Genomic DNA, 23,708 nt, shown 5'->3' with positions numbered 1-23,708 from the left:
TTCTAAGCGGGGGTTTTTTTCCTTTTTTTCTTTCGTTATGGGGTTCCATGTTGCGGCTGCAGTTTTCACCTTTTTTATCTTTCTTTGTTTCTTATTTTTTCTTGGATATGTCGATCTGGTCCATAAAATCTGCTTTATATTGTTTATCATAGGTTGTCATGTCATATTCGAATTATAGTTAATGCCCAGAGTATATATGACTCTGGTGGTACTTCAAGTTATATTGAGGTTCTGTTCAGCATCTGTGCATCTTCGTATATCTGGACATACTACTAGTAACAGTATTACTGCGTACCTCCAGAGCTGCTACTAGTAGTACTATTACTGCGTACCTAGGTACTAATTAGTAGTGACTACCATTGTATCACACCTGCTTACCCCTCAAACTCGGATTCGGAACTCCGCACTCGCACTGACACCCTGCACTTACTGAACTGAACTGAACCGAATGCAGGTCGATCAGACGACAGGCTGACAGCGCGCCACGCCAAGTGGGGTTGAAGATCTGCGTAGATTTCAAGTTATCAAGGTTCAAGTTTATCACTGTCAATGTCACAAGCCCGAATCCTTGCAAGACTTGAAATCACCTTGAACAGTATATGTATCGTGCACTTAAAGTTCTTCAAGTTCTCTTTCTATCCCACTAGCTCTACTCCCTCAACAAAGCTGCCGACTGCCTACCTCGTCACTCATTTCCAAGGTCGAACTTGAAACAACCCTAGAAAACACTGGAATATACAGTATCCTGAACTTGGATCCAACACCTGCGACCCATCCACCAAATCAAAATGGCAGACCCCACCCACCAAACTACAACAACCGTATCCAACCCAAACCCCGCACAAGACCTCGAAACAAACGACCACCAAAAAAAAAGAAGCCCTAGCCGCCTTCACCGCAACCCTCCACTCAGTCGGCACAAACCTGGAAGCGCCCCTCCGCGACCGCGCAACAACAATAACCTCCAACGCAGCCGCCCTACAGCGCCAAGAGACCGAGTTAGCGGAGACGACGGCGCGGCTGGCGAGGCAGAATGCGCAGTGGGCGGGACTGGCGGATGAGACGCGTGATGGGTTGAAGGAGATTGGGGATGTGCAGAATTGGGCGGAGATGATTGAGAGGGATTTGCTGGTTTTGGAAGATATGATGGATGATGTTGAGGGGCATGGTCATGGTGGGGGGGGAGTTGGAGGGGGGTTGGGGGAGTGTTAGTGGTGAGGACTCGGGGATGGAGATGGAGGTTGACGGGCCTGGGGTGGAGGTTGGGAATGGGAATGGTGATCGATGTGGACTTGGTCCTGTTGAGGTTGAGGGGGAGAACTTGAATGGGGTTCAAGTTGTGAATGGAGATAGTAATGGGAACTTGAAGAAGAAACCTGAGGTGCGAAAAGGTTGGTTTAGTGGGTGGTGGTAATGCCCAGATGCGATGAGTGCTACCTACTACTACCTAGGTAGTGGGTACGATGATATATAACTACTAGTACCCTACCAAGGTAGGTACCTAGTATGTACCAAATTTCCGTTGCAAGATCTTGACTTTCCTTTTTCGTTTTACTGCTCAGTGGGCGCCGCTTTTGCTCACGAAGTAGATCTGAGCATGTCTCTGAGCGCTCGGAGCGCATCTCAGTGATAATCACGTGATTGCCTTGAGTGGCTCTCTGATCCCTCTGATCTATGTTCTCAGTGAGCCTGATTAGCGTTGATCACATCTATATAAATAGGATTATTATTATTGTAGTAAATTTGGCTTAAGCACAAGGTTGTGGATTTCCTAAATCAAAAATCTACATGATTCGAACAAAATTCTGGTGCTGCCATTTTTGAGCAATTTCAAGCAACTCTCTGTCGGATATATCACCGTCTAACTTCTCAATAAACTCAGGCGAAACTTGACTTCGAACGTAACATCGACCGAGAAACATAATACTCATCGACAATAGTTGGAGTAACTGCGTGGGCCAATGCGCCAAAGAAATACCCACACTTTGTAGCAGGAAGCCGAGGATTATAGCGATCGCCACTGGGCCTGATATTGAGGTTGACGGGCGAGTTCGAGAGCGCTTATGTGTAGATATAAGCTCTTTCTTGATCACCTTGCCGATGACGTAACTTTCGGTGCACAGGTGTTCGTTATTAGTTTTTGTTTGTTTCCATATCACCATCATACCCGGTTTTTTTGGTTCCCAAATGTCAACCCGAGCCGATGTATCAACTGTTTTTGCGGTGTATATGAGACCAAAACTCAACAATACTGTCCCGGTTATTAAGAATGCAAGTGCTGTCACGCGATAACCAGTCTTAGCATTTATAAAGAATTGTTTCCTCACAGGGCAGTATAAAGCAGTGAGTCCAGCAAGTACCAATATGCTCAACTGAAGAGAGATTCCAGTGACTGTCAGCAGGAATAATTTCCTGCGCCTGTCATATGAACCTAGGTTCATTATGATATTAGGGGGTAGGTCAGTCTCAGCCATCTCTCCCCACTCATCGAGCCTACTATTTCCCTCTTTGGTTGCTGAAAGGGGTGCAGCAATATCCTTTGTCCCTACGCCGTATGAGCTGAGGAATCGTACGATTCACAAGACATGGCGTACCTTTCAGAATAAGTGTGTGATTTTTTGATTCTTTTGAGGGTATAAGGGTGCCATCAAATATCCACTCTGTGACTGGTAGTTGTGACAGGGGCGCAATTTTCCTTGTCGCCCCCTTGCCATTCCATACCTCACAAACTTCCTCTGAAGTAGATGATAAGAGGTCCCTCTCAATAACCTTTTCTTCCTCTTCAGGGTAGACAGCGAGTCCTCGCAGAAATTTATTCTCTTTGGAAACTCTGATGATAGTTTTCACAGCAAATGGCACCCCCGTCGGCACAGACGCAAATATTATCCAGTCATAGATGCTTATTGACTGTGACAAGTAGGTATTTGTAAAATCTTGACCGAGTAGTGCTAGGAACCTGCTATGGTTACTCGATGAAATAAAAAGCTGCATATGTGAAACTTACGGCGTAATACCTCCAAAGAGGTTATTCATAACATTATCTCCCTGTGTTAGATTGAGTGGTTTCTCAAGTGCACAACTAAGCGGTGCCATAGCTTTCTGAATGCTTAAAAGTCGTAGTTAGAGGTGATATTGAATATTATATAACCTGTATACCTGATTATTTTACCTGGAGACTCACAATTTACAATTCTGGGGCCAACGTAGCTTGTATGTAGAGAACGCACTCAGGTTGATGACGTGGAAAATTAAGCCCCACTGTAAAATGACCGTTTGCGGCAATTGGATCTAACAGCTCACATGACGGATCTCATATGCGCTGGATACACCATGGGAATGATGACCGAAAGAATATTGAAATAGATTAACATTGGTGGCCTGTATCCAAGACAAATTGAAGGAGAAACTCTAGACTTGAGGCGTCTGTAGACCGGAGAATGCTATCAGTCTCGACCCAAGACGATCTGCGGAGGGTTCTAGACTATGTATGTTGAAAACGAAGGTGACGTGGTCATCTGCTCATAATTAAATAATTACCGCTAACATTAATCTCGGGCAAAAGCCAGTTGAATTGGAACCCTCCTTATGATAAATAAGACAGATACAGTCTGTGTGAACCTCGATATTAGGTCAAAGTTCGGAACTTATCACAAGTCTCCAGTATTTCCAGTATTAAGCTATTATTGGCGTACTCCTTTCTCAGAACATGTCAGCAGCACGGCCAGATGGATGGACAGAGTCAGGGGGCCACGGAACACAGACGGACGGTGACGCAGAACAGCCGCTGGACCACACAAAACAGTCAGTGGTTGATGCGAAACAGTCGGTGGAGAACACAAAATTACTAGTATACGACACAGAACAGTTAGTGAAGAACACAAAATTACTAGTATACGACACAGAACAGTTAGTGAATAAGGCAAAACAGCCAGTGGATAATGCGAAACAGTCGGTAGCCAACGCAAAAGAATCAATGGAAAATGCAGAAAAGTTAGTGGACATTGCAAAACGGTTGGTACACAACACAAATTGGTCAGTGGACAACGCAAAACAGTTGGTGGTCGACGTGAAACAGTTGGTAGACAATGCGAAACAGTCGGTGGATAACGCGAAACAGTCGGTGGACGACGCAAAACGGTTGGTAGATGACATGGGAAGGTCGACACCTCTGACAACAATGTGCTGGTATGTATAAACAGTGGGCCTTTCTACTATAATTGCTAATCAATACTAAATAGGGTGATATCATGCGTTCTCGGCCGGATTATAGTTCCTTGCTGGGCCTTCCGATGGCCATATAGATATGTCAACGAAGGCCAACAGGGTCTGGTGTTGGAATATGGCAAGGCTAAACCAAAAATTATTCACCCTGGCCGTGTCAAATTCGTCAATCCTATCGATTCGAGAATGAGGATAATTAATATGACAGAAAGTCTTATCGAGATACCCAAGAGACGATATCTGCTCAGGAATGGAAACCTGGAAATGGGAGTCGTCATATGCTATAGGGTATCTAATGCTGAAAAATTAATCGCATTCTTTGAGGGCATTGAAAGCATTGTCAGGTCTCGAACGGCACAGAGGCTGGAGGAAAAGCTTGCAGATCAGTCTGCACACTGGGCACAGACTGTCACCCACAGCACATTTTTGACTGTCACCCACCGCACAATTTTGCCTGATCTGAATTTGGATATGGAAAGTTTTGGGGTTAAAATCGTTTGGTTGGAGTTCAAGGATTTTAATATTGTCAACTTTCCTGCCCTGCCAGCCCATAGGAGGGCTCAGACAAATTGAATGCCCTGAAAACCAAGATGGACAAAAACCCCATGCTCATGAGTTAACGACTATGAACAACCTCACTTTGTCATGTGGGAAGCAAAGCAAGCTGGAGGAGGACGAGGGGCTCCAGTTGATGGATACGAGCAAAACTAAGCTCGGCAGGAACCATCCTCATACACTTAGTAGCATCCCCAATCTGGCTTTCGCCTGGAAATCCTGGGCTAGCGCGCCAAGACCATCGATTTTCTCAGGACTTGAATATCAGAGCAATAATTAATCATACGCGCTGGTCATACTTACACTCAGTTTAATTTGATCCCTTGCTTGAATTGGAAACGACGCAGCTATACATTGGTCCCTAATTCATTGAAAGTCCATCCTGTTTGTTGATCATGTGGGATATATCCCTTAATTATAGCACCGTCATTTAGTATATTGCAGTCTATCAAAATCAGCAATTAGCGAATCTCTCAAACGAAGGTGAATTTCAAGGGGATTTTTCATCTTTCCGAATGTAAGAGGCACCCAAACCCAACAAAGGAGATAGTGTCAGTATCCATCTCCACTAGACTTTAGCACAATCCAAGAGAACCCAAGTATATTAGGCCAGGGCCCAATATGATATCACGTATTGGCACATAACCTCTTTCCTAGGTATACACGACAGTCAGCGCACAGATAACTCCTCTTCTTCAAGATTATTGTAAATAGCATATTGGCCAAGCCTAATTGGATCAATAACACTACAGCCCTTCACATACAATGATCTTCTGATTGGTAATCATTGAATAGTACTAGGAAAAAGCCCTAGAAGTAACTATTCCTAGGCATATAAGTGACACAATATAATGTGATCCCTGAACTATGAACAATTTGATACTGTTTCAATCATGAAGTAAGAAGTCCTAGAAGTGACTATTCCTAGGTATACAAAGTAAAAAGACCCAGAATCAATATAGTATAAATTCAATGATAAATACCCAAATAAACATAGAACCTTGAGATAAACAATAGTAGCAAACCCTACTAGATATCATTATACAACAACTGATAATTATATAAACCACATATTATTATGAAGGGTTGTAGTGTTTTTGGTTCAATTAGGCTGGGCCAAAATGCTGCTTACCACAATCTTGAAGAAGAGGAGTTATCTGTGCGCTAACCGTCGTGCATATCACAGGAATAAAGGTCACATATCGACACTTAATATCAAATCGGGCCCTGGCCCATTACACTACCTTGGAAAGTACCTCAAGAATCTGAAGCTGAGTAGGCCATAAAAAAAATTCACTTAAGCACTGTTGTAGGGCCGAGTACCAATTTTGGTATGGGCAGGGTTTAGGCTAGGTACTTAGTAGAAGCCCTTTCTGAAGTTCTGATCAGTCTCTAAGTAATCAATGAACAGTCAGTAAGCAATCACTTATCACTCGGTGTATAGAGCCTTACTAACATGTCACGTGATATGATATGAGCTGCTCAGTTGTCTGATTCTGAGCGCCCTCATTAAAGCGGCGGCACCTAGAATAGGAAAAGCCCCACCTTGCAGGGGAAATATGGTAGTACGTATAGTGACTTAGGGAGTAGTAAACACTGGGTTGGACTCGGAGGTATTCAGATTAAAGTCGAAGCAATTGCTTTCAAGGTGCGAGTCGTTTTGAATATACCTTCGATAGTGGGTAAATATTGATTTGTTATTGGGTATCGCTTTTATGCTTCAAGTTCATCCTCCTCATCTTCTTCATCCTCCTCTTCCCCTCCTTGATTCTGTTCATCCACGTAACGCCGATAGATATCAAGACTATCCCCATCCTCTTCCCCATATTCATCCCATTCATCCCACTGTCCCAAACTCATCAAATGCCGCATAGTTGGTCGTCCATGCGGACAATTCCACGGTTTATCAATAGTCCCCATATTATAAACAACCCGCTGCATCTGCCGCGCAGTCAAAGTCTTCCCAATCATAATACTCGAGCGACAAGCACGCATCGCAAACATTTTCCGCACCTTACTAGGCCTCGGTACAGAGACCGAGTTAGCGGCCGGCGACTCAGACAGAAGAACGATCAACTCTTCCAGATCCCGCGAACCAAAGACAACTTCCTTGCTCAGTGGGAGAGAAAAATAAGACTACATCGTCGACCGATGGGTTCCTCGCCGCTCTCATCAACAGCGACAATGAATCCGTTTTTCTCAAGAGCGGAGCGGTTCTCTAGAACGATCTCTTCTTCGACGGCCGTGAGGTCTAGACGCTGTGGTCGGACGAGTCGCTGGTTCTGAACGATTGTTTCGGACTGGAGACGCTCGAAATTGATCTTCTCGTCCGAGGCGTGTTGGTCGATGATGAAGAGCTCGTCCCGGGTTTCGCCGGGTCGGACGGCGATGATGAATCCAAGGTTAAATTGGCCGATGATGCGCATCTGCGCGAAATCAGTCTTGCTCACTGTTAAGGCAAGTCGGTCTTCGGCCGTTTTGCCGTCATTGGCTTCGACGTCTTCTTCGGTAGAGGGTTGTATTTGTCGTTCAAGGCCTTCACGTAGTTTCGTCATTTGGGATTGTAGCTGGGAGATTGAGGCGTCGATCGTGCTGACCAAGTGGACTGTTGCATCGCGATGAACGGCGCCTTTGTTCATCTTGTTCACGCGGCTGATGTTGTTTTCGCTTGGAAGCATGGCGTTCTCCTCTGCTTGGTGGATTAGATGCTGGACTCTGGCCTCTTCTTCGGCTTTTTTCTCCACCTCGTCCATGTCTTGTTCTTCTGTGCCCGCTGCTGTTTCTACTTCAGCTGTCTCCGATTCCAGTTGGTGGCGAGCCTCGCCTTGTCTAGGGGCATCATCGGTATCCTCAGGCATCGAAGGGGGATTTTCCTCTTCTTCGGCTTCCTGTTCAGCATCGCTCTCCTGACTGTTCTCACTTGCAGAGTATTCAGCCTCTTCGTCTTCGTCTTCATATTCGCCTTCGCTTCCATCTTCCGCCTTCTCATCCCCAGCCTCATCTGGTTCCGTTTGTGTTCCTGGGGCGGCAAACTCTTTCATATGATTTCCGAATATATTAGGTCGGGACGGCGTGTGGATAAGCCGTTTTCGCGCCGGACGCTCCTTGTCCGATGATCTCCGATCTGAAGTCCGTCTGCGCGGAGGACCACTTCCCACCACCGATTTAACAGTATGGCCGCCAATCGTAATTGTAGCCATTTCCGCAGGGAGACGGCGTGGGCGCATTCTATCAAATGCATTTTGAACCACATTTGGCGTTTCTTCTGGCTCATCGATTTGATGGCCGGATGGTGGCTGCTGTTCGTCGGAAAGTTGCGAAGACAGCTCCTGTGGCACTTCGGAGCTTCTTTTGTCTTCCATTTGCTCCTGGGAATCTGCTGTGCTCTTTCCTCGAGGTCTGGCAGGAGTGTTGTCTGGCATTTGTATAGGAGAGGTGGCTTCTCTAGGCGGTGCTGATGGTCGTTTGGGCGCCGGAGTAGTTTCAGCGGCAGCTGAAGGCTCGACGTCATGTGAGTTTTCCTCGGTGTTGGTGGGGATTTCAATATCATTCCGGGCAGTTGGGTGCTCGTTCTCGGCCCTGGATTCCTGAGACGGGGTGGCAGGAGAATCGGAAACGCGCTGATTGAGTTTGCGAGCTGAGACAAATCCCGGAAGAGCCCCGAGTGCCTGCTGCTTAGGGGTGGAAAGTTTCGAGCCAAGCACCTGTGACTTGGGTACAGTCTGGTCAGCAGTTTCAAAAAGCTGCACTAGGGACGCCTTGAGAGACTCGATTAAAGCAGCAGCATCATGAATTAGAATCTGCCGCTTATCCGGCGATACATTCACATCGTAAGCATCCGTGTCCATCTGAAAGTCCGCAAAGATAAACGGCGACTGCGAAACATTGAACGATTTATAAGCCTCATTAAAAGCCTTTGCAATCTGAGGCAGACCACAAGGTCGAGAATTGACAAAGAACATCTGTCGATCCGGAGTCTGACGTCCTTCTCCGAAGACAGGCCGAGAGATATGGCCTTGAACAACCAGCTGATTCGACTTGTTCGCCCCACCTGCGCGTTTCATCGAAGTAGATGGTTCAAATTCCAATTTCAGGTCCAATGGAATCAGCGCAGAAAGGGTTTTCGCTCCGTATACATTGGCAATGTTCTCCCTTGTCGTGCGGTTCGCGTTGGTAGAAAAAACAACCACATTCTTCGTCTTGCCAACGGTGTTCTTAACACTGAACCGGACACCAGCACTGATACATGCGTATGCATGTAGGAGATTCAACACCTTTCCATATTCCCGTTTGATATTCTTCTCCAATTCGCGCCGGCGGACTGGAAGTCGCTTGAAGATTCCTTCTACGGAAGCAGTCGTCCCCTTCTGCCCGGCGACTATTTGTGTCTTTTGCAGCTTCCCGGAAACTTCGAAATCGAGTTTGTTTGCGCGGGGGGCTTGGTTCGCTTGAGCGGTGACGATGTGGAAATTCGCGAGGGCACAGAGAGATGACAATGCCTCGCCGCGGAAGCCGAAGGTGTGTAAGCGTGAGAGGTCATCGTAGGAAGATAGCTTCGAGGTGTAGTGTTTCAATGCTGAATGGCGAGCGCATGGATTAGCGCCTAGCACGTTGATGTTCTTCTCAAGGGTGACGCACCGATATTCTCGTAATTGTCCGGCGAGATTCCGCTGCCATTGTCCTGGACCTCGATCAAGTCCAGCCCGTTATTTTTAAACCGGACCTCTTTTGGAAAGATATTAGAGTCGGTCTGAAAAGGTTTCTAGACGCTGATGGCGAAAAAAGCACTTACCGATTGTGGTTGCGCCCGCATCGAGGCTGTTCTCGACCAGCTCTTTAGCAACAGAACACAGGTCAACAATGACCTGGCCGGATTGGATTTGATGAACCTGGAGGAGTCGGGGTTAGCAAAGGCACGGTCACACTCTGGGGAGTACTGGTAAGCGTACAGACTGAGCCTCAATGGCCTTGATGGTCGCCATCGTTCATGGCACGTTGAGAAAGTCTCACGCGTCGCACTTAACGCGTGAGTTGGAGTGCCAGTGCCAAGCTCCGATCTGCCTGGCCCACATCAACTGGTCAATGTCAACCGTGGTTGGCTGTGAAGTATACTACATTGGGTTAGTACGTTGTGTTAGTCATCACGTTCGTTGACATGACCCACATATATCCAAATTGGTACTAGGGGAAATGGCAGCTGGATGTGTCTATAGATCTAGCAAGTCCCAGTATTTGATCCTATGAAACTCCCCTTCCCACTTCGCTCGGATCATTTTAATTTTTACTGCTTAGCTCACTGCTTAGTTTGCTACTCGGTCCGCTACTAGTACCTTCTCCTCTCTATCCAGTCCGTTGCTCAGATCGGTTCTCGCGTCGACACAATGTCATCACCACCAAGAAACGAGAGCTCTGCCATGCTTTCGCCCGAAAGAGTGAGTCCTTTCATGCCTTTTGGTCATTTCAATACTGATCATAAAGCTAGATTATAGAGCAGAGGTTAGGGCGCTACAAATCAACCGACTCCGATGACACAACCCAGGTCCTCCGCCAATTTTTCTCCGTCCTGCCCCCCGACGGGCGAGCCAACTTGGCAGACGACGCCAGAGAATGTGTAACCGACGAGAGGCTCCGAAAGTTGGTCAAGAGAATTTACAACGGTCTCTTGCTTCCTATCAAAGCATCAGGCGGCAAAACACCCACTGACGAAACACCTTTTTATCTGCGTAAGGATTTCGAAGATTCATTCGAAAATACCACTGCGCTCGACCTTGATTCGATAACTAAGAGCCCTCAGAAAAGGCTCCGAGACCACTGCTTGCAAAGATACGGCTTCAGATGTGTTGCAACAAAATACTGCAGTGCCTATCACCCTCGCCCAAAGGATGCCAAAAAGGCCGATCTTGAAGTTGCCCATATTATTCTATTTAATATTGCATCCTTCGATCCTAAGACCCCTACTGAATCTGACCGACATGCAAATATATGGGTTAACATCAGCCGTTACTTTCCGACTCTGGAGGATATGTCATTCACCTTAGAACAGCTAAATACAGAGCGAAACGCCATGATGCTGGAAAGGTCTCTTCACTGGGAATTTGGCGCTTTCAGATTATGTTTTATCGCTACCGGTGTCGACAACCAGTACCACGTAAAGACTTTCGAAGATACTTTGACTGTACCTTGTCTGATTCTACCTGCAGATCGTCTTGCAACGTTTCAGCCACACAAAGGAGGGTGGGATCTTCCAGATCCCGAGCTTCTGAGAATCCATGCCTCTCTTACAGAATTCTTCAACATGAGTGGCCACGGAAAAAGAATCGACAGACTTCTGACTGAATTCGAAGAACTTGGGGGTCTTGCTTCTGATGGAAGTACAAACGTGGAAGATCTTCTTGCAAGCCGGTTGTTGTCGCTCGCTGTCGATGTTAGGGAGTGATCTGGCCCTGAGTCGAGGGGACCGGGAAAGCATGTTGCGCCCAAGGAGTGAGGAGGCCAGCCATAGCGACGCTAGTTTGCCGAGTCAAGAAATTTGCTGTCATATTTAACGGTGATCAATTAGCGATGGGCTGGTGCTACCCTGATATCTAGAGCACTGGGCTGAATAAGGAACGATCTCCTTAAGTAGTATACTAGATCTCGGCTTACGCCATGCGTGATAATACTTTCTGCTAGATAGTTGTGTCTGAGTAACAATGGAGCTGTTTCTTTGATCAAGTGGAATTTCGTAGTTGTGTAGTTAGTATTAGTTGGTGGTAGTTGGTGGTAGTGGGTGGTAGTGGGTGGTGAGTAGTGACTGCCTCGGGGTATATCTTTTCCAATTGTTTACTCGCACTGGCAAACTCCACTCCTCCAAGTTCTCGTCCACAACAACTATCCCTCATTTTGAACAAAGTCATGAACACAAGACTCGATACATGAAAAGGTCAGTGAAATCCAAAAGACCCAAAAACACCCCATGTTCCTCCTTCGTCACACGAATCACATCTCTCCCAACGCTCAGTGCCTAGCGACATACACTGGACTCGACTGTCCTCATTCCGAAAAGCCCACACTCCTAGACCGCAAATGATGCAAATGATTGGGTTTCTGAAACACACAGTGTTGATAACCATTGTCACTCTGATGCGGCTAGGAAGGGCTCATGGGTTTCGAAGCACTGCACGATTAACACACATCTCCCCAATGATTTTCAGATTTGATAAAATAATGCGATTACTCGTATCACATTTCGGGATTCTGAACTGCTGACTTTGACAACTTGATGGGTTTATTTTCAGCTTCATTTTTCCTGCTCCGCGCTTTTCTCGACTCCATTCACGCCGTATCGAATTCCGAGTCGACTCCGAACCTTTCCTACCCGAGAAGGGGCCCCGGCCTCGAATATGCAAGTCACCTACTAGTTATAGCGAGGTCACGATATTCCTGCATAGTACTAGTAGTATACCTAGGTACTTCAGGGTTCTTGGGTGACTTGGAATTGTGGTGGCTAAAAGGACTCAATGGAGTGGAAATGCTACTAGTAGGTAGAAGGGAAAAAGGAACTTGAACCGACAACCCTAGAAAAGTCTCGGGGAACTGTATTATTATCTATTTGTTCTAGGCAATATGAAGATCTCAGATATGTTCTCGTACGAGGATGATTTTAGGACTGATAAATGCTGCCCAACGCTACCAGATATGCAACGAACAAAAAAGATTTAGTAGTGTCTCGGAACTTGAACACGCTGAACAGAATCCGCGGCACCGTCTAACGCCACACGAGATCTTCCATCCTCCCCATCATAAAATCGTCGCTCGCGAATATAATATGGCCTCTCAACGTAATCGCCCATAAGACGATCATCCATAATCACACTGACATCCCGACTGTGCCCAGGTCGGATACTTCCAACCCGCTGTTGGGGAATCTCATGCGGTTCTTCATACCGAGCGAGTTGGGGCCGGACACTTGCTGTTCGCATGACTCTCTCGGAAGGAGGAGCGGGGGGCTCATCTACGTAAGTTGAGTGACGAGGAACATATTCGGCGACTTGGACGCTACCGCTGCGAGAATAGGGCTCGTGGCCTCCTTCCAACGGCGCGGCGTATCGTCGATCGTTGGCGACGGGACGGGCATAATCTGCCATGACACGACGGTAATATTGTGGTTGTGGTGGTGGCATCTCCTGCACGTATCTGCGTTCAATGTATGGATCCTGAACGACGGATTGAGCACGGACACTTGGGGCGCGGACGGGAACTCGGTCATCGTATGTATCGACTCGCTGTATTCTGGACATGGGTCGAGGGGGTGGAGCCATGGGCTGCATCCTATGTGCCGGGATCACTTCCTCATACTCGACGCCATTCTCGTCTACAATACGCCTGCGAGGCGCGGCCATGACCCGCTGCGGAGGTGCCTCCTCATAGTATGGCTCGCGATATATTGGCTGAGACATGTCGTCCACAGCAACATACCTGGGACCATAGGAATGAGGGACTTCTTCGTAGTAGCCGGGATGTTCTGGTTGTGGCCTATCGATGACCGAGTAGGACGCAGCGCGGCTGCTGTTAGGGTCGACTGGTAGGTACTCCCTCGGATATTCTGACCGGCTGGCGTACTGCATACTGGCAACTCGTCGCAAATCATCATCTTCGCGAATAGGACGCCTAGTACTCATTCGAGAAGAAACAGCTCGTGGTGGCCCCTGGTCAACAGGGACTTGGTGGTAGGAGCTTGGTTCGTATATTTGTCGCTGAGCGTGATGTTCTTGCCTTTCAGCCACTGGCGTGTATTGCGGCGAAGCAATGTCGATATACACGGGACGTTCTTGGGTCGTCCTGTTCCGGACAATGGCGGGATCGTCTGCGAATGGAGGGGGCGAGACCGGCTCTTCTTTGATAAATGTTTCGTTGATATCGGGATTGACTATTCTCGAGGAAACCTGGGGAGAGTCCTCTCCTCTGCCTTGTAAACGTCTTCGTTTTCGAGAGACGATATGCGGAGCTGGGCCATTGGGACTGCCACGGCCAGAGTCAGGATCAGAGTAGATTCGGTCAGAGTCATGATCATGGCGCTCGTCTCGGAGTTGTTGAACTGAGGGCACTTTGGCGGTCGCTAGCGGCGAAACTCGCGATGGTCTGGGAGCAGCAGGTGATGTGATGTGGTTGCGAACTACCTTCACATTGTTGGCCGGGGAGACTGGCTCTTGCGCAAACCGGGTCTGTTCGGTGTATCTGGGCCTCGGCACACTTCCTGCCACACCTTGGTATCGGGGGGCTCTTTGATTGAGAGGTGGGGCAATCGGGGCAGGAGGGGAATACTCAGGCTCGTCCAGAGCATCTATTTGCTGAGGCTCTTGGGGTTGGTGGGTGATCTGGTCTTGAGCGGGGAGAGGCTGCTTCTGAGAGTAAGGGACGCGCTGGTCAGCAACAGAGTAAGCATCTTGCATTTCCTGATCAGAGCCAGTTCGATTCAGAGCTTCAAGTCGCTGCAACTCATCTGCATATGGCTCCACCGGGGCGCGCTTGGCCGTGTCCGCCACTTGAGTCAGTGCCACCGGAGGAGATGGTCTTCGCTGCTCTTCAAGAGGCGGAGTCGAGTCAGGAGCTCTACTGGAGTAGAAAGAATTTTCATCGAAGGAATCGCTCGGCCCATTTGTCTCGGAAGGTTCGCCCATGGAAACGGGATTCGCGATTTGCAGTGCGCGTTCCAACAATTGCGAGACATTGAAACCAGGTTTCGTATCCTGGGCTGCGAGCTTGTTCTTCACCTCGTACTTCAGTTGATCTGTCTGGTCCCGCAAAGTTCTTTCCAACCTCTGTCTCTGTAACTGAAGCTCCGCTCTAACCAAATCATCTGACTTGGTCAAGAAGATAGGGTCGATTTCCGAGGCGGGTTTGGGAGCTATGCGGGTGGCCGTGGACGGGAGGTTGCCGGCCACTGGGCCTTGACCTTGACCTTGACTGCGACGTGGGGACTCAGACGAGGTCTCAAGAAAGGCGACATGCTCAGTGAGGGCGTTGGAGGGCTTGGTCTTCGCAACTTGGGTGGACGCGGTGCCATTTTGGACATTTCGTGCTGTAGGCTTGCGCACAAATTGCTGGGGGACCCTGAGGCGTGGATGTGAGCCTGCGAAGATGTCATCGCTGATTTTCAAGATGCGCTCGTATTCCTGGACCTCGTCTGCAGTTATTGCTGCGGTGGCAGCCATCGGACCTGTTGGAAGGTGAGTAGTGGAACCATGTGCCGTAGCCATGATCTCAAGGGGAGAGAGAGCTGCTTCAAGTTGAAGACGGCTGAGATTAAATCTGAAAGAGTGTCTCTTTTTGCTTGCAAGGCAGTTGAAAAGTGCTATGACTTTTGAATCGCCCTGCCTATTTTATCTTGGAATCGCACTGCGAGTTCCAAGAAGCTCAAACTCAACTAGAAAGGGAGCGGTAAAAAAAAAGATGATCGCGGGTCGCGTTTTTCTGCGGCAGGCGCTAACGTCAGAAACCAATGAGGTCCCGTGATTGCCCCCCGAGGTTCCCCAGTGACTTTCTTTTACCTTGGGGTTTGCCCCAGCTTTCTTGATACCTTGACCACATCTCAATTTCCCCATGCATCGTGCATTTGGTCGTTTTACCAGTCAATTCCTACGTCCTGTTTCATTCTCACCGAAGTCTTCACTTGGTTCTCCATTCATCTCTCGCTGGAACTCCACAATGACGGCAGTCAACGGCGCAAATGGAAGTGACTCACGCCCGTGTTCTTCTTCGATATTGACAATTGTGTACGTCTGAAGTGGTAGATTCGCATGGTCAACTGGCTGCATAACCTGACTAACATTCTTTTTTCATGTCTAGCTTTACTCTAAATGTACAGTTCAGCTCTGGTATATTTGAGCTCCGGGGCTATACTGACAATTACTTCTAGCATGCAACATTCACGATGAAATGCAGACACTTATAAGTAAATGACACTGGAATTAGTGACAATCTTATGCAAAAACTGACAGTTTTATCCTCCAGATAAATTCTTCGTTAAGCATCTAGAGCTTACTTCGGAGGACGCCCACATGCTTCACCAAAAGTACTATAAGGAGTACGGCTTGGCTATTGAAGGCCTGACACGCCACCACCAAATTGATCCTCTTGAATTCAATGAAGAAGTGGATGATGCCCTTCCTCTGGACAGGATCTTGAAGCCCAATCCCAAGCTGCGCAAGCTGTTGGAGAGCCTCGACACTACCAAGGTGAAACCCTGGCTACTCACCAATGCCTATGTCAACCATGGAAAACGAGTGGTCAAGTTGCTAGGAGTGGAAGACCTTTTTGAAGGTATCACCTATTGTGACTATGGCCAGTTACCGTTGGTTTGCAAACCCAGCCAGGATATGTATGCCAAGGCAGAGAAAGAGGCCTGCGTTCCCAGTACGGAATCGTGCTACTTTGTTGGTACGTCAATCAGTCCCATGCCTCCTCCTTTGATCTTGCTAGCCGTTCGCCGCTAACTTACCTTGTCCAATGTACAGACGATTCGCACCTGAACTGTACACATGCCCAAGCCAGGGGGTGGACGACAGTTCACTTGGTGGAACCGGGTGTCACCATTCCACGTATCCCTGCCTCTAAATATCTGATCTCAAGCCTGGAGGAGCTTCGAACCCATTTCCCTGATATTTTCAAATCGCAGGGAAATGACACTGTTTAGAGTTATTCTTGTTATGTGCCTAGAGGCCCTTTTTGTTGATACTAGACTTGCGATAGGACAGTTCTTGGAAAGACGTCCTTTGTTTCGTCCAACTTTAGACAGTGGAATACCAAGAGAAGGGAATAGATTATCATGTTAATGAATTCAAGATTACAATGAATCCAAAACACAAGAACGCCGAAACCTGTCGTAGTGAACTGTCAATCATGCAAGTCTCCGATGATGTTTCTGTTTCTGCCTCAGGCGGCAATCTACTGGTGGAGCGCGTCGCCCGAGACGGAGAAGCTCCTGGCCAGAGCGGACTCCTTTAGCGCATCCCGTCTCTCCTGCCACCAACAACATCAAACCACCCCTCCTTTTGGTCAACAACTGTTCGTCGTCGTGGATCATTGATCCCTACGCTCGCGATGACCGGACAAGAGATTTCCCCGGGTTCGGTCATCAGCCTGACCGATGGGCGACAGGCCACGGTCCGCTTCCTCGGCACCACCCACTTCGCCGTTGGAGATTGGATTGGCGTTGAATTGGACGATGCTACTGGAAAGAACGATGGCCAGGTACAAGGTGAACGGTACTTTCATTGTGAGCCAGGATATGGCATGTTCATTCGCCCAACGGCAATCGCCGCAGTGCTGGAACAGCCAACGCGGGAGAGTAAACAAGGCGCCAAACCCGTCCCCGCCGCTGCTGCCAGCAGACAAAGCGGAATCACCCCTGGCGCAAGGAAACCTGGTGCGCTGCCTCCGACCGCTGTCAAGCGACAGAGCACCAATGCGACTGGAACGCCTACACCTGCACCGAGAATGGCCCCTCGAACTTCAATCAGGGTATCATAGCTTCTTCTCCCCGTCCCGTTACCGCAAATCGTACTAACTGGCCTTCTCCTCTGCAGTCTCCTACCAAGTCCCCGACGAAGCAGCTTTCTGCAGCCTCGAGCCGTTCATCGCTAGGAGGTGCCGCCCGCACTTCCACCGTCGCCCCCACTGCCACCAGACCTCGCCCGGCTGCTCATGCTTCCAGACCCTCTACCGGTGCATCTACGACCCAGCCCACTGCCAGGGCTGGCCGACCCTCGACTATTGGGGCATCTACAAGGACTTCGCGAACAGGATCTGCGGTGTCTAGCACAGCCGCCGGACTATCCAAACGACCTTCCTTGCGGCGGGTTGCCCCAACAAAGGCCTCGGATGGCGGAGAAACCGGGGCAAGCGGCCAGTCAGAAGAGCCAACCGATGATGCGGAATCTTTTGACGCGGAAGGCGAAACTCCGCAAGATGAAAGACGAACGCCTGCGCCCAAAGCCTCCAGACAATCTTTGACTGCCAGACCCACGACAATGCGTCCAAGTGCCGCCGGTACATCATCCCGGCCTGCCCAAAATGCAGCGGTGACCAGGGAATTAGAAGAACTTCATACCAAGCTCCGTGTCATGGAAAAGAAGCGTTCTGAAGATCGGGAGAAGCTCAAGTCACTTGAGCAAGTGCAGACCGAGCGCGACAAGTTCGAGAATATTATTCAAAAGCTACAAGCCAAGTATTCACCGCAGCAAATGGAGATCACGGAGTTGCGTAAAAAGCTGAAGGAAACTGAGGCTCGTCTCGAAGAGGTTGAGCGAATGCAAGCCGAGCATGAGTCGCTTATGGAGATGGCAACTCTTGATAGAGAGATGGCGGAGGAAACGTCCGAGGCATACAAGCATGAGTGCGAAGCGCTTCGATCTAAGATGGAGGAGCTTAACTTGGAAGTGGAAGTTCTTCGCGAAGAGAACGAAGAGTTCAGCAACGAGACCAATCCTGAAGATCGATCCAGCCATGGGTGGTTGCAGATGGAGAAGACCAACGAACGACTTCGCGAGGCGCTTATCCGTCTGCGAGACATGACACAACAGCAGGAGGGAGACCTGAAGGATCAGATCAAGGAATTGGAGCAAGATCTGGAAGAGTACTCTGCTGTCAAGTCTGACTATGAAGCTGCGAAGGAGAGGCTTCTTGTTGCGGAGACGAATGTCGACGATCTCAAGCAACAGCTTGAGACTGCGCTGGGCGCCGAAGAAATGATCGAAGAGCTAGCCGACAAGAACATGCGCTATCAGGAGGAAATCAATGAACTCAAGGCTGCTATCGAAGATCTAGAAGCTTTGAGGGAGATCAGTGACGAGTTGGAATATACCCACATCGAGACTGAGAAGCAGCTTCAAGAAGAGCTTGATTATAAAGAAACTGTCTTCAATGAGCAGGTCAAGAAGAACGAGCAGCAAGAGGAGGCCATCGAGGAATTGGGATATACACTGGGTCGCTTCAGAGAATTGGTCACCAATTTACAGACTGATCTGGAAGATATGCGGTCATCTCAACAGATTTCAGAAGCCGAAGCTACAGACCTCACCACTCGTTCAAGAGCCATGATGAACCTGAATATGAAGCTCCAAGCTTCAGTGTCCAAGGCTCAGACTAAGTCAATTGACGTGGAACTTAACCGGATGGAGGCCGAGGAAGCGGTACAACACCTTTCGATCATCAAGCTATACCTTCCCGAATATTTCGACGGGAACGAAACTCGGTCTTGGCTCTTCTCCGATTCAAGCGTGTCAGCTACAAGGCCACCATCATGAATAACACCATCCGCGAGAAAATTTCCGACGAGTCCACTCTCGCGACCCCGGACGAGCTTTTCCATTCCCATGAAGTTCTTGAACAGCTGCTCTGGATTGCGACCGTCTGTAATCAGTTTGTCAATCATGTTAGTGCTTGCACTCCAGACGAGTTTATAAACACCAAGGCTGCTCTTTTCGAAATGGAACCCGTCGAGCGCACATTGAACTTCTGGGTTGAGAACTGTAAGAAAAACGAGGTGAACATGCAGAAATTTGGCGTGGAACTACGCCGGTCCATTGCTTTGCTTGCACACTTGGCAGAGACTATTCTCCCATCGACCCCAGAAATGTTTGCCGACGAGATGTGTATGCGTGCGAGCCTTTCCCAGTCATACCTTGATCATGCTGCCGGCGGTATCGCAAATATCCGGGCCCTAGTTGCTTCAAAACTTGCAGCTCCAGAGGAATCCTCTGAAGAAGGCAGTGGCAGTGAGGAGAACGCATTCACCCTCAAACAACTTGATATATTTGTTTCCCAGGCTCGTGGCTTGAAGGTGGCTACCGGGAAGATTTCTCGGGCTCTTGAAGAACTGAGATCACGATCCATGGCACCTTTAAGAGAGGATGCCGATGAGCCTTTCAAAAATTATGAAACCGCTACTCGCGAACTCTCCCAATTGACTCGAAAACTTGCCCACAATATTGTGGTTCTTACTAGTGATGAAAGTCGCACAGAACCATTTGCTCTCCAAGAGATTCTGGACAGCATGGCTCTGTCATTCGCAGGTATTGTGGTGTCCGAGGATGGCCCTCAGGATCCCAATGATCCAATTCTGCTACTTTTGAACAAATTGCGTGACCTGGGTGGCCAGCTCGATGGACTTGACTCAATTTCTTCGAACCTCTCCCGTACAGTCGAATTCGAAAGAGGCGCATTCCCTTGGATCGCTCGAGCGGAGGAATTAAAGTCAAACAAAACCATTTCACCAGATGCGGATGAGGAAATTCGTCGCTTGAAGAATGAGGTTCACGAGGTTTCCACAGCTCTGGGAGTCAAAGATAACACCCTCGAAGAGCGAGGAATCAAAATCGAGCTCCTCGAGTCACGCATGCGTGAGACAAGCAAGAAAGCCTCCATGGTCAAGGATCTGGAAACGAAGATCGAAGAATTCCAGTCATCTGAATCCGAGCTCCAAAAGCTTGTAGAGCGACAAGCAGTCGAACTCCAGGCTGTGGAAAAAGAACGCGAGGAAATCAAATCCCGTTACGAGAAACTGAAGCACATGTCTGGCGCTGCCGGCGTGACCACCACCGGAGATGGCATCGTTATTGACAACGAGGCCTCCCTCGCCGCGATGCAGGAGAATGAATCCCTCCGCGCTGAGGTTGAAAGCCTACAATCTGCCGTTCGTTTCCTCCGGGAGGAGAACCGTCGCTCAAGCCTTCTCGACCCTTACTCTGTACAGCGGTCGACAGAGTTGCATGCCTGGCTGGACGCACCCTCACCCGGGCAAACCCCACCGTCGAGCAAGAAAAGATTCAGCGCACAGCACTGGAAAGTCGCGATGTCTTGACCCATCTCCTCAAATTGACGAAGGAAACTCGTGTCTGCGACTTGAAGTCCACAATGGCCCCGACGACGACAGGCGAGGAGAACGAAAACACAAACACAAACCGCAACGCATGGCGACCCTCGAAGTCTCGTCTCCGCTACCAGGTTCTCCAGCAACGCGAGAATTTCGAGCACTGGGCCGAATGGCGCGACGATATTGTCCATCACGAGCGTGAACAGGATCGTTTGGCTGCTGCTAAGCGTGAACGCGCGCTGCGTGATCGTATGCCGAAACATGCTCATAAAGCCTCTGTTGAATTTCCTCAGGGACTTGGACATGGGATGATGGGTCGAGCGTGGCAGATTCTTGGTATGCAGAATCAGAATCATCGGAAGAATGGTTCGGTGAGTATGCCTGCCGCGGATGGGTTGGAGATTGTGTCCTCGGACTAGAGTAGTTGGCCCATTTCTCCGGTGATTCTGTGGCTTTTGGCTCTTCATGTATATCATCGATGTTTTTCTCTTCTTGTTTCTTCTTTGTGTGTGTGTGGCTTTGACAAGATACCCTTGCTGCACATTCTTTACATATTATCACTGTGCTTTTTTTAACCCGACTTGCTGGGGCTTTGAGAAGGCGAACCGAGCGATCAGCTAGACTCTTTCCAAGGTTTAGGTCTTTATTTTTATGTTGTATAAATGCAATGGATAGTTATGTGATGAAGAGGTAGTCTCTAGTTGACCGGATTGTATCCGTAAACCAAGGTTGGCAACATCATGGATGGCAATATCTAAAACAGCCTCATGAGGCGATATACAGTGGCCATGCAAAAGGTTGAAACCTCCTATTGCCCGCAATTGTCAACCACCTCCAGGGCTTCTAATGGCAGACCTGTAGCTACCTAAGATGGAATAAATTAGCCAATCTACTCCATCTTGGGTAGCTACTTGTTCCCCTTGGGAAGGCAGAGATCAGGGCAGCCCTGGAGTCAACAAGGGGTTTCAAACTTTTGCAACACTACTACTGTACTCCAGAGGTTGTATTACTTAAGCTACTAGTTACTACCTAGTCGTTAGTCGGCGAACCTTAGAAACGAAAACGAGCATATACATTGCAAACCACCCTAGCTTTGATTCAACTACCCATTAATAACTGTATACTAATACCAGGATACAGATCTTCATCTCCAATCCCAAAATCTCAAACAAGAAAAACTCAAAAAAACCAATCAATATCCAAGGGGTATTCCATCACAAACACCAAAAGCAACGCACAATTATATAGAAGTTTCCAGCAAATTCAAATAACAAGTCTTTGAACCAAGCGAGAAATTCCAAGTCACTTAGGGCCTAAAGCCGCACGATATAAGTACCCAACGTCACCACCAGCTCAGACTAACCACTAAAGCAAGCCCTAAAAGGCCAGTCCAACATTGGTCCCATCATATCTCGGGAAATCCTCAGCCCGAGAACCAGTCTGCGAAAGATGATGCTGCGAATGACCCTCAAAGATAGTAGGGTGATAAAAGCCCGCATCAATATCCTTCTCTGTACCCGGGGTTGGGGTAGTTCCTGAAATCGACGCCCTGGGCGTTGTCGAGGCAGTGAAAGAACTCGAGATAGAGAAATTCGGTCGTCGGGTATTCGCGCCGCCGGTGATAGTCGTGACCGTTGAACCGACAGTTGTACCGCTGAGAGTCCGGGTGCGTTCCCAGGCGAATCCATTTTCGCCGGCGAGGGAGACTGCTGGCTTGGATGGGGATCCGGATTCGGATGCTTTGCTGCCGGGGAAGAACCACTGCGACATTCGACTGGGGAGTGCGGGTAAGGGCACTGCGGCGATGGTCTTGCGGTTTTCGGCTGTCGAGGACGGCGGAGAGAGGAGAGGCGGGATGGCATTGTTCGTGAACTTGCGGTTGATGGGGAATCTCTGGTGGAGAAAGGAGAGTTGGTGAAGGTGGATGAGTCGTTGGGGTCGGTGTCTTTGGGACGAGGTGTTTGGGGTTCTGACTCTGACGAGATAGTTTGAGACTCGGCGTGGTTTGGGGTTGAGGTTTTTAGTGAGAGCGGGTTTGATTCCCAGCTGGACTCGTCGAAGAATGGCATGTTGAGATCTTCCTCGTGGATAGTTGTCTCAATGGGGTTGACGAGAGAGAAATGGGGGATCAAGGTGCTCGCAATGCGGACTGGCTTGGGGGCTTCGATGGGATGCTCAACGTATACAGATGATAGATGGTCTCCCGAGCCGACTGGTTTTCGAGATACGGATACTGCAGCATGACTAGATTGACAGCGTCGGGCTCGCATACCAGGTGGAGTGAAGGCTCGTGGAGGGGCCGCTATAGTCTGGCGTTGATGATTGTCCTCTAGCTGGAACTCCTCGAACGAGGGCAAGTCTGATAACCGATGACCAGATCGGTGAATGCTTAATTCCAGGGGCCGGTACTGCTTTGGCAATGCCGGCATCGAGTCGAGATGGAAGGAGTCGACTCGACGAAAATCGGAGGGTGCGCCAATCTTCAAGGGAGTTCCAGTTGATTGTCTCTTCCAGGACATACTTGCACGGGTTGAAGCCCGTGACGCGAGATTTCTCCCCTCAACTACCCATGATGATAGTGAACTCTGCTGGCGATGATAATAACCACCGGGACTGGGGAGATCATCGTACACGACCAGTTTCATGGGAGGAACCAGATGCGGTTGGGTATGGCATACTTGCATCTCCCGTTCGACGCCTATACTCCAGGGTCGATGGATTAGCCGCTGATAGATGTACATGGATATACTCCTATCCTTGGAGTTCGGTTCACCTTGGTGCAACATACCTCTTTCCTTCGTCTCTCGACCCCTCTGTCCCTCATGCACCTCTTCATGCGGCGATAAACATGAGACGCATGACCGAAACCAGCCGGTGAAGAGCGATCCCGCTTGTTCCAAAGCCAGCGTCATGGCGGCCAGCGCGTTTGGGGAATCAATCCATCACCTTGCCGGAAGGCGAAAATTCAAGAAGAGAGGAGCAACAAAGGATGGGAGCGGATAAAGAAACAAATAGCAAGGAAAATCGAAACGAACGAAACGGATTGCTAGCGACGACAAGAGTCGTACGAGAAGAGTAC

The 23,708-nt window shown here is 48.9% G+C and overlaps 10 protein-coding genes across 10 annotated transcripts; 7 read left to right on the top strand and 3 right to left on the bottom strand.

The window, feature by feature from the left end:
• Positions 1 to 549: 549 nt before the first annotated feature.
• On the top strand, positions 550 to 1,212 carry N7509_010046 (uncharacterized protein; the record flags this gene model as incomplete). The annotated part of the gene is made up of 2 exons (XM_056634683.1): positions 550 to 684; positions 742 to 1,212. 2 exons carry the CDS (start codon positions 550 to 552, stop codon positions 1,210 to 1,212), a joined length of 606 nt encoding a protein of 201 aa, XP_056485303.1.
• A 2,494-nt stretch (positions 1,213 to 3,706) lies between these two features.
• Positions 3,707 to 4,794, top strand: N7509_010045 (uncharacterized protein; the record flags this gene model as incomplete). The annotated part of the gene is made up of 2 exons (XM_056634682.1): positions 3,707 to 4,185; positions 4,470 to 4,794. The coding sequence occupies 2 exons, from the start codon at positions 3,707 to 3,709 to the stop codon at positions 4,792 to 4,794; spliced, it is 804 nt and encodes a 267-aa protein (XP_056485302.1).
• A 1,695-nt stretch (positions 4,795 to 6,489) lies between these two features.
• N7509_010044 (ATP-binding mismatch repair protein PMS1) lies at positions 6,490 to 9,758 on the bottom strand (the record flags this gene model as incomplete). The annotated part of the gene is made up of 5 exons (XM_056634681.1): positions 6,490 to 6,881; positions 6,917 to 9,352; positions 9,415 to 9,501; positions 9,569 to 9,665; positions 9,726 to 9,758. The coding sequence occupies 5 exons, from the start codon at positions 9,756 to 9,758 to the stop codon at positions 6,490 to 6,492; spliced, it is 3,045 nt and encodes a 1,014-aa protein (XP_056485301.1).
• A 399-nt stretch (positions 9,759 to 10,157) lies between these two features.
• N7509_010043 (uncharacterized protein) lies at positions 10,158 to 11,212 on the top strand (the record flags this gene model as incomplete). The annotated part of the gene is made up of 2 exons (XM_056634680.1): positions 10,158 to 10,208; positions 10,259 to 11,212. The coding sequence occupies 2 exons, from the start codon at positions 10,158 to 10,160 to the stop codon at positions 11,210 to 11,212; spliced, it is 1,005 nt and encodes a 334-aa protein (XP_056485300.1).
• Positions 11,213 to 12,473: 1,261 nt separating this feature from the next.
• On the bottom strand, positions 12,474 to 15,014 carry N7509_010042 (uncharacterized protein; the record flags this gene model as incomplete). Its single annotated transcript, XM_056634679.1, has 1 exon — positions 12,474 to 15,014. One exon carries the CDS (start codon positions 15,012 to 15,014, stop codon positions 12,474 to 12,476), a length of 2,541 nt encoding a protein of 846 aa, XP_056485299.1.
• A 343-nt stretch (positions 15,015 to 15,357) lies between these two features.
• Positions 15,358 to 15,673, top strand: N7509_010041 (uncharacterized protein; the record flags this gene model as incomplete). Its single annotated transcript, XM_056634678.1, has 2 exons — positions 15,358 to 15,530; positions 15,604 to 15,673. 2 exons carry the CDS (start codon positions 15,358 to 15,360, stop codon positions 15,671 to 15,673), a joined length of 243 nt encoding a protein of 80 aa, XP_056485298.1.
• Positions 15,674 to 15,815: 142 nt separating this feature from the next.
• On the top strand, positions 15,816 to 16,450 carry N7509_010040 (putative pyrimidine 5'-nucleotidase; the record flags this gene model as incomplete). Its single annotated transcript, XM_056634677.1, has 2 exons — positions 15,816 to 16,194; positions 16,272 to 16,450. The coding sequence occupies 2 exons, from the start codon at positions 15,816 to 15,818 to the stop codon at positions 16,448 to 16,450; spliced, it is 558 nt and encodes a 185-aa protein (XP_056485297.1).
• A 407-nt stretch (positions 16,451 to 16,857) lies between these two features.
• N7509_010039 (uncharacterized protein) lies at positions 16,858 to 20,617 on the top strand (the record flags this gene model as incomplete). The annotated part of the gene is made up of 3 exons (XM_056634676.1): positions 16,858 to 17,277; positions 17,343 to 18,947; positions 19,034 to 20,617. 3 exons carry the CDS (start codon positions 16,858 to 16,860, stop codon positions 20,615 to 20,617), a joined length of 3,609 nt encoding a protein of 1,202 aa, XP_056485296.1.
• A 53-nt stretch (positions 20,618 to 20,670) lies between these two features.
• Positions 20,671 to 21,048, top strand: N7509_010038 (uncharacterized protein; the record flags this gene model as incomplete). Its single annotated transcript, XM_056634675.1, has 1 exon — positions 20,671 to 21,048. One exon carries the CDS (start codon positions 20,671 to 20,673, stop codon positions 21,046 to 21,048), a length of 378 nt encoding a protein of 125 aa, XP_056485295.1.
• Positions 21,049 to 22,006: 958 nt separating this feature from the next.
• Positions 22,007 to 23,541, bottom strand: N7509_010037 (uncharacterized protein; the record flags this gene model as incomplete). The annotated part of the gene is made up of 3 exons (XM_056634674.1): positions 22,007 to 22,520; positions 22,604 to 23,327; positions 23,418 to 23,541. 3 exons carry the CDS (start codon positions 23,539 to 23,541, stop codon positions 22,007 to 22,009), a joined length of 1,362 nt encoding a protein of 453 aa, XP_056485294.1.
• Between the last annotated feature and the right edge of the window lie 167 nt (positions 23,542 to 23,708).

This window comes from Penicillium cosmopolitanum (assembly GCF_028827165.1).
Source record: "Penicillium cosmopolitanum strain IBT 29677 chromosome Unknown utg000009l:1.0-9042332.0:1.0-9050551.0, whole genome shotgun sequence".
In the NCBI taxonomy this organism is placed as follows: domain Eukaryota; kingdom Fungi; phylum Ascomycota; class Eurotiomycetes; order Eurotiales; family Aspergillaceae; genus Penicillium; species Penicillium cosmopolitanum.
Note: the sequence above shows the minus strand (reverse complement) of the source record. Positions and strands in the feature narration are given on the sequence as shown.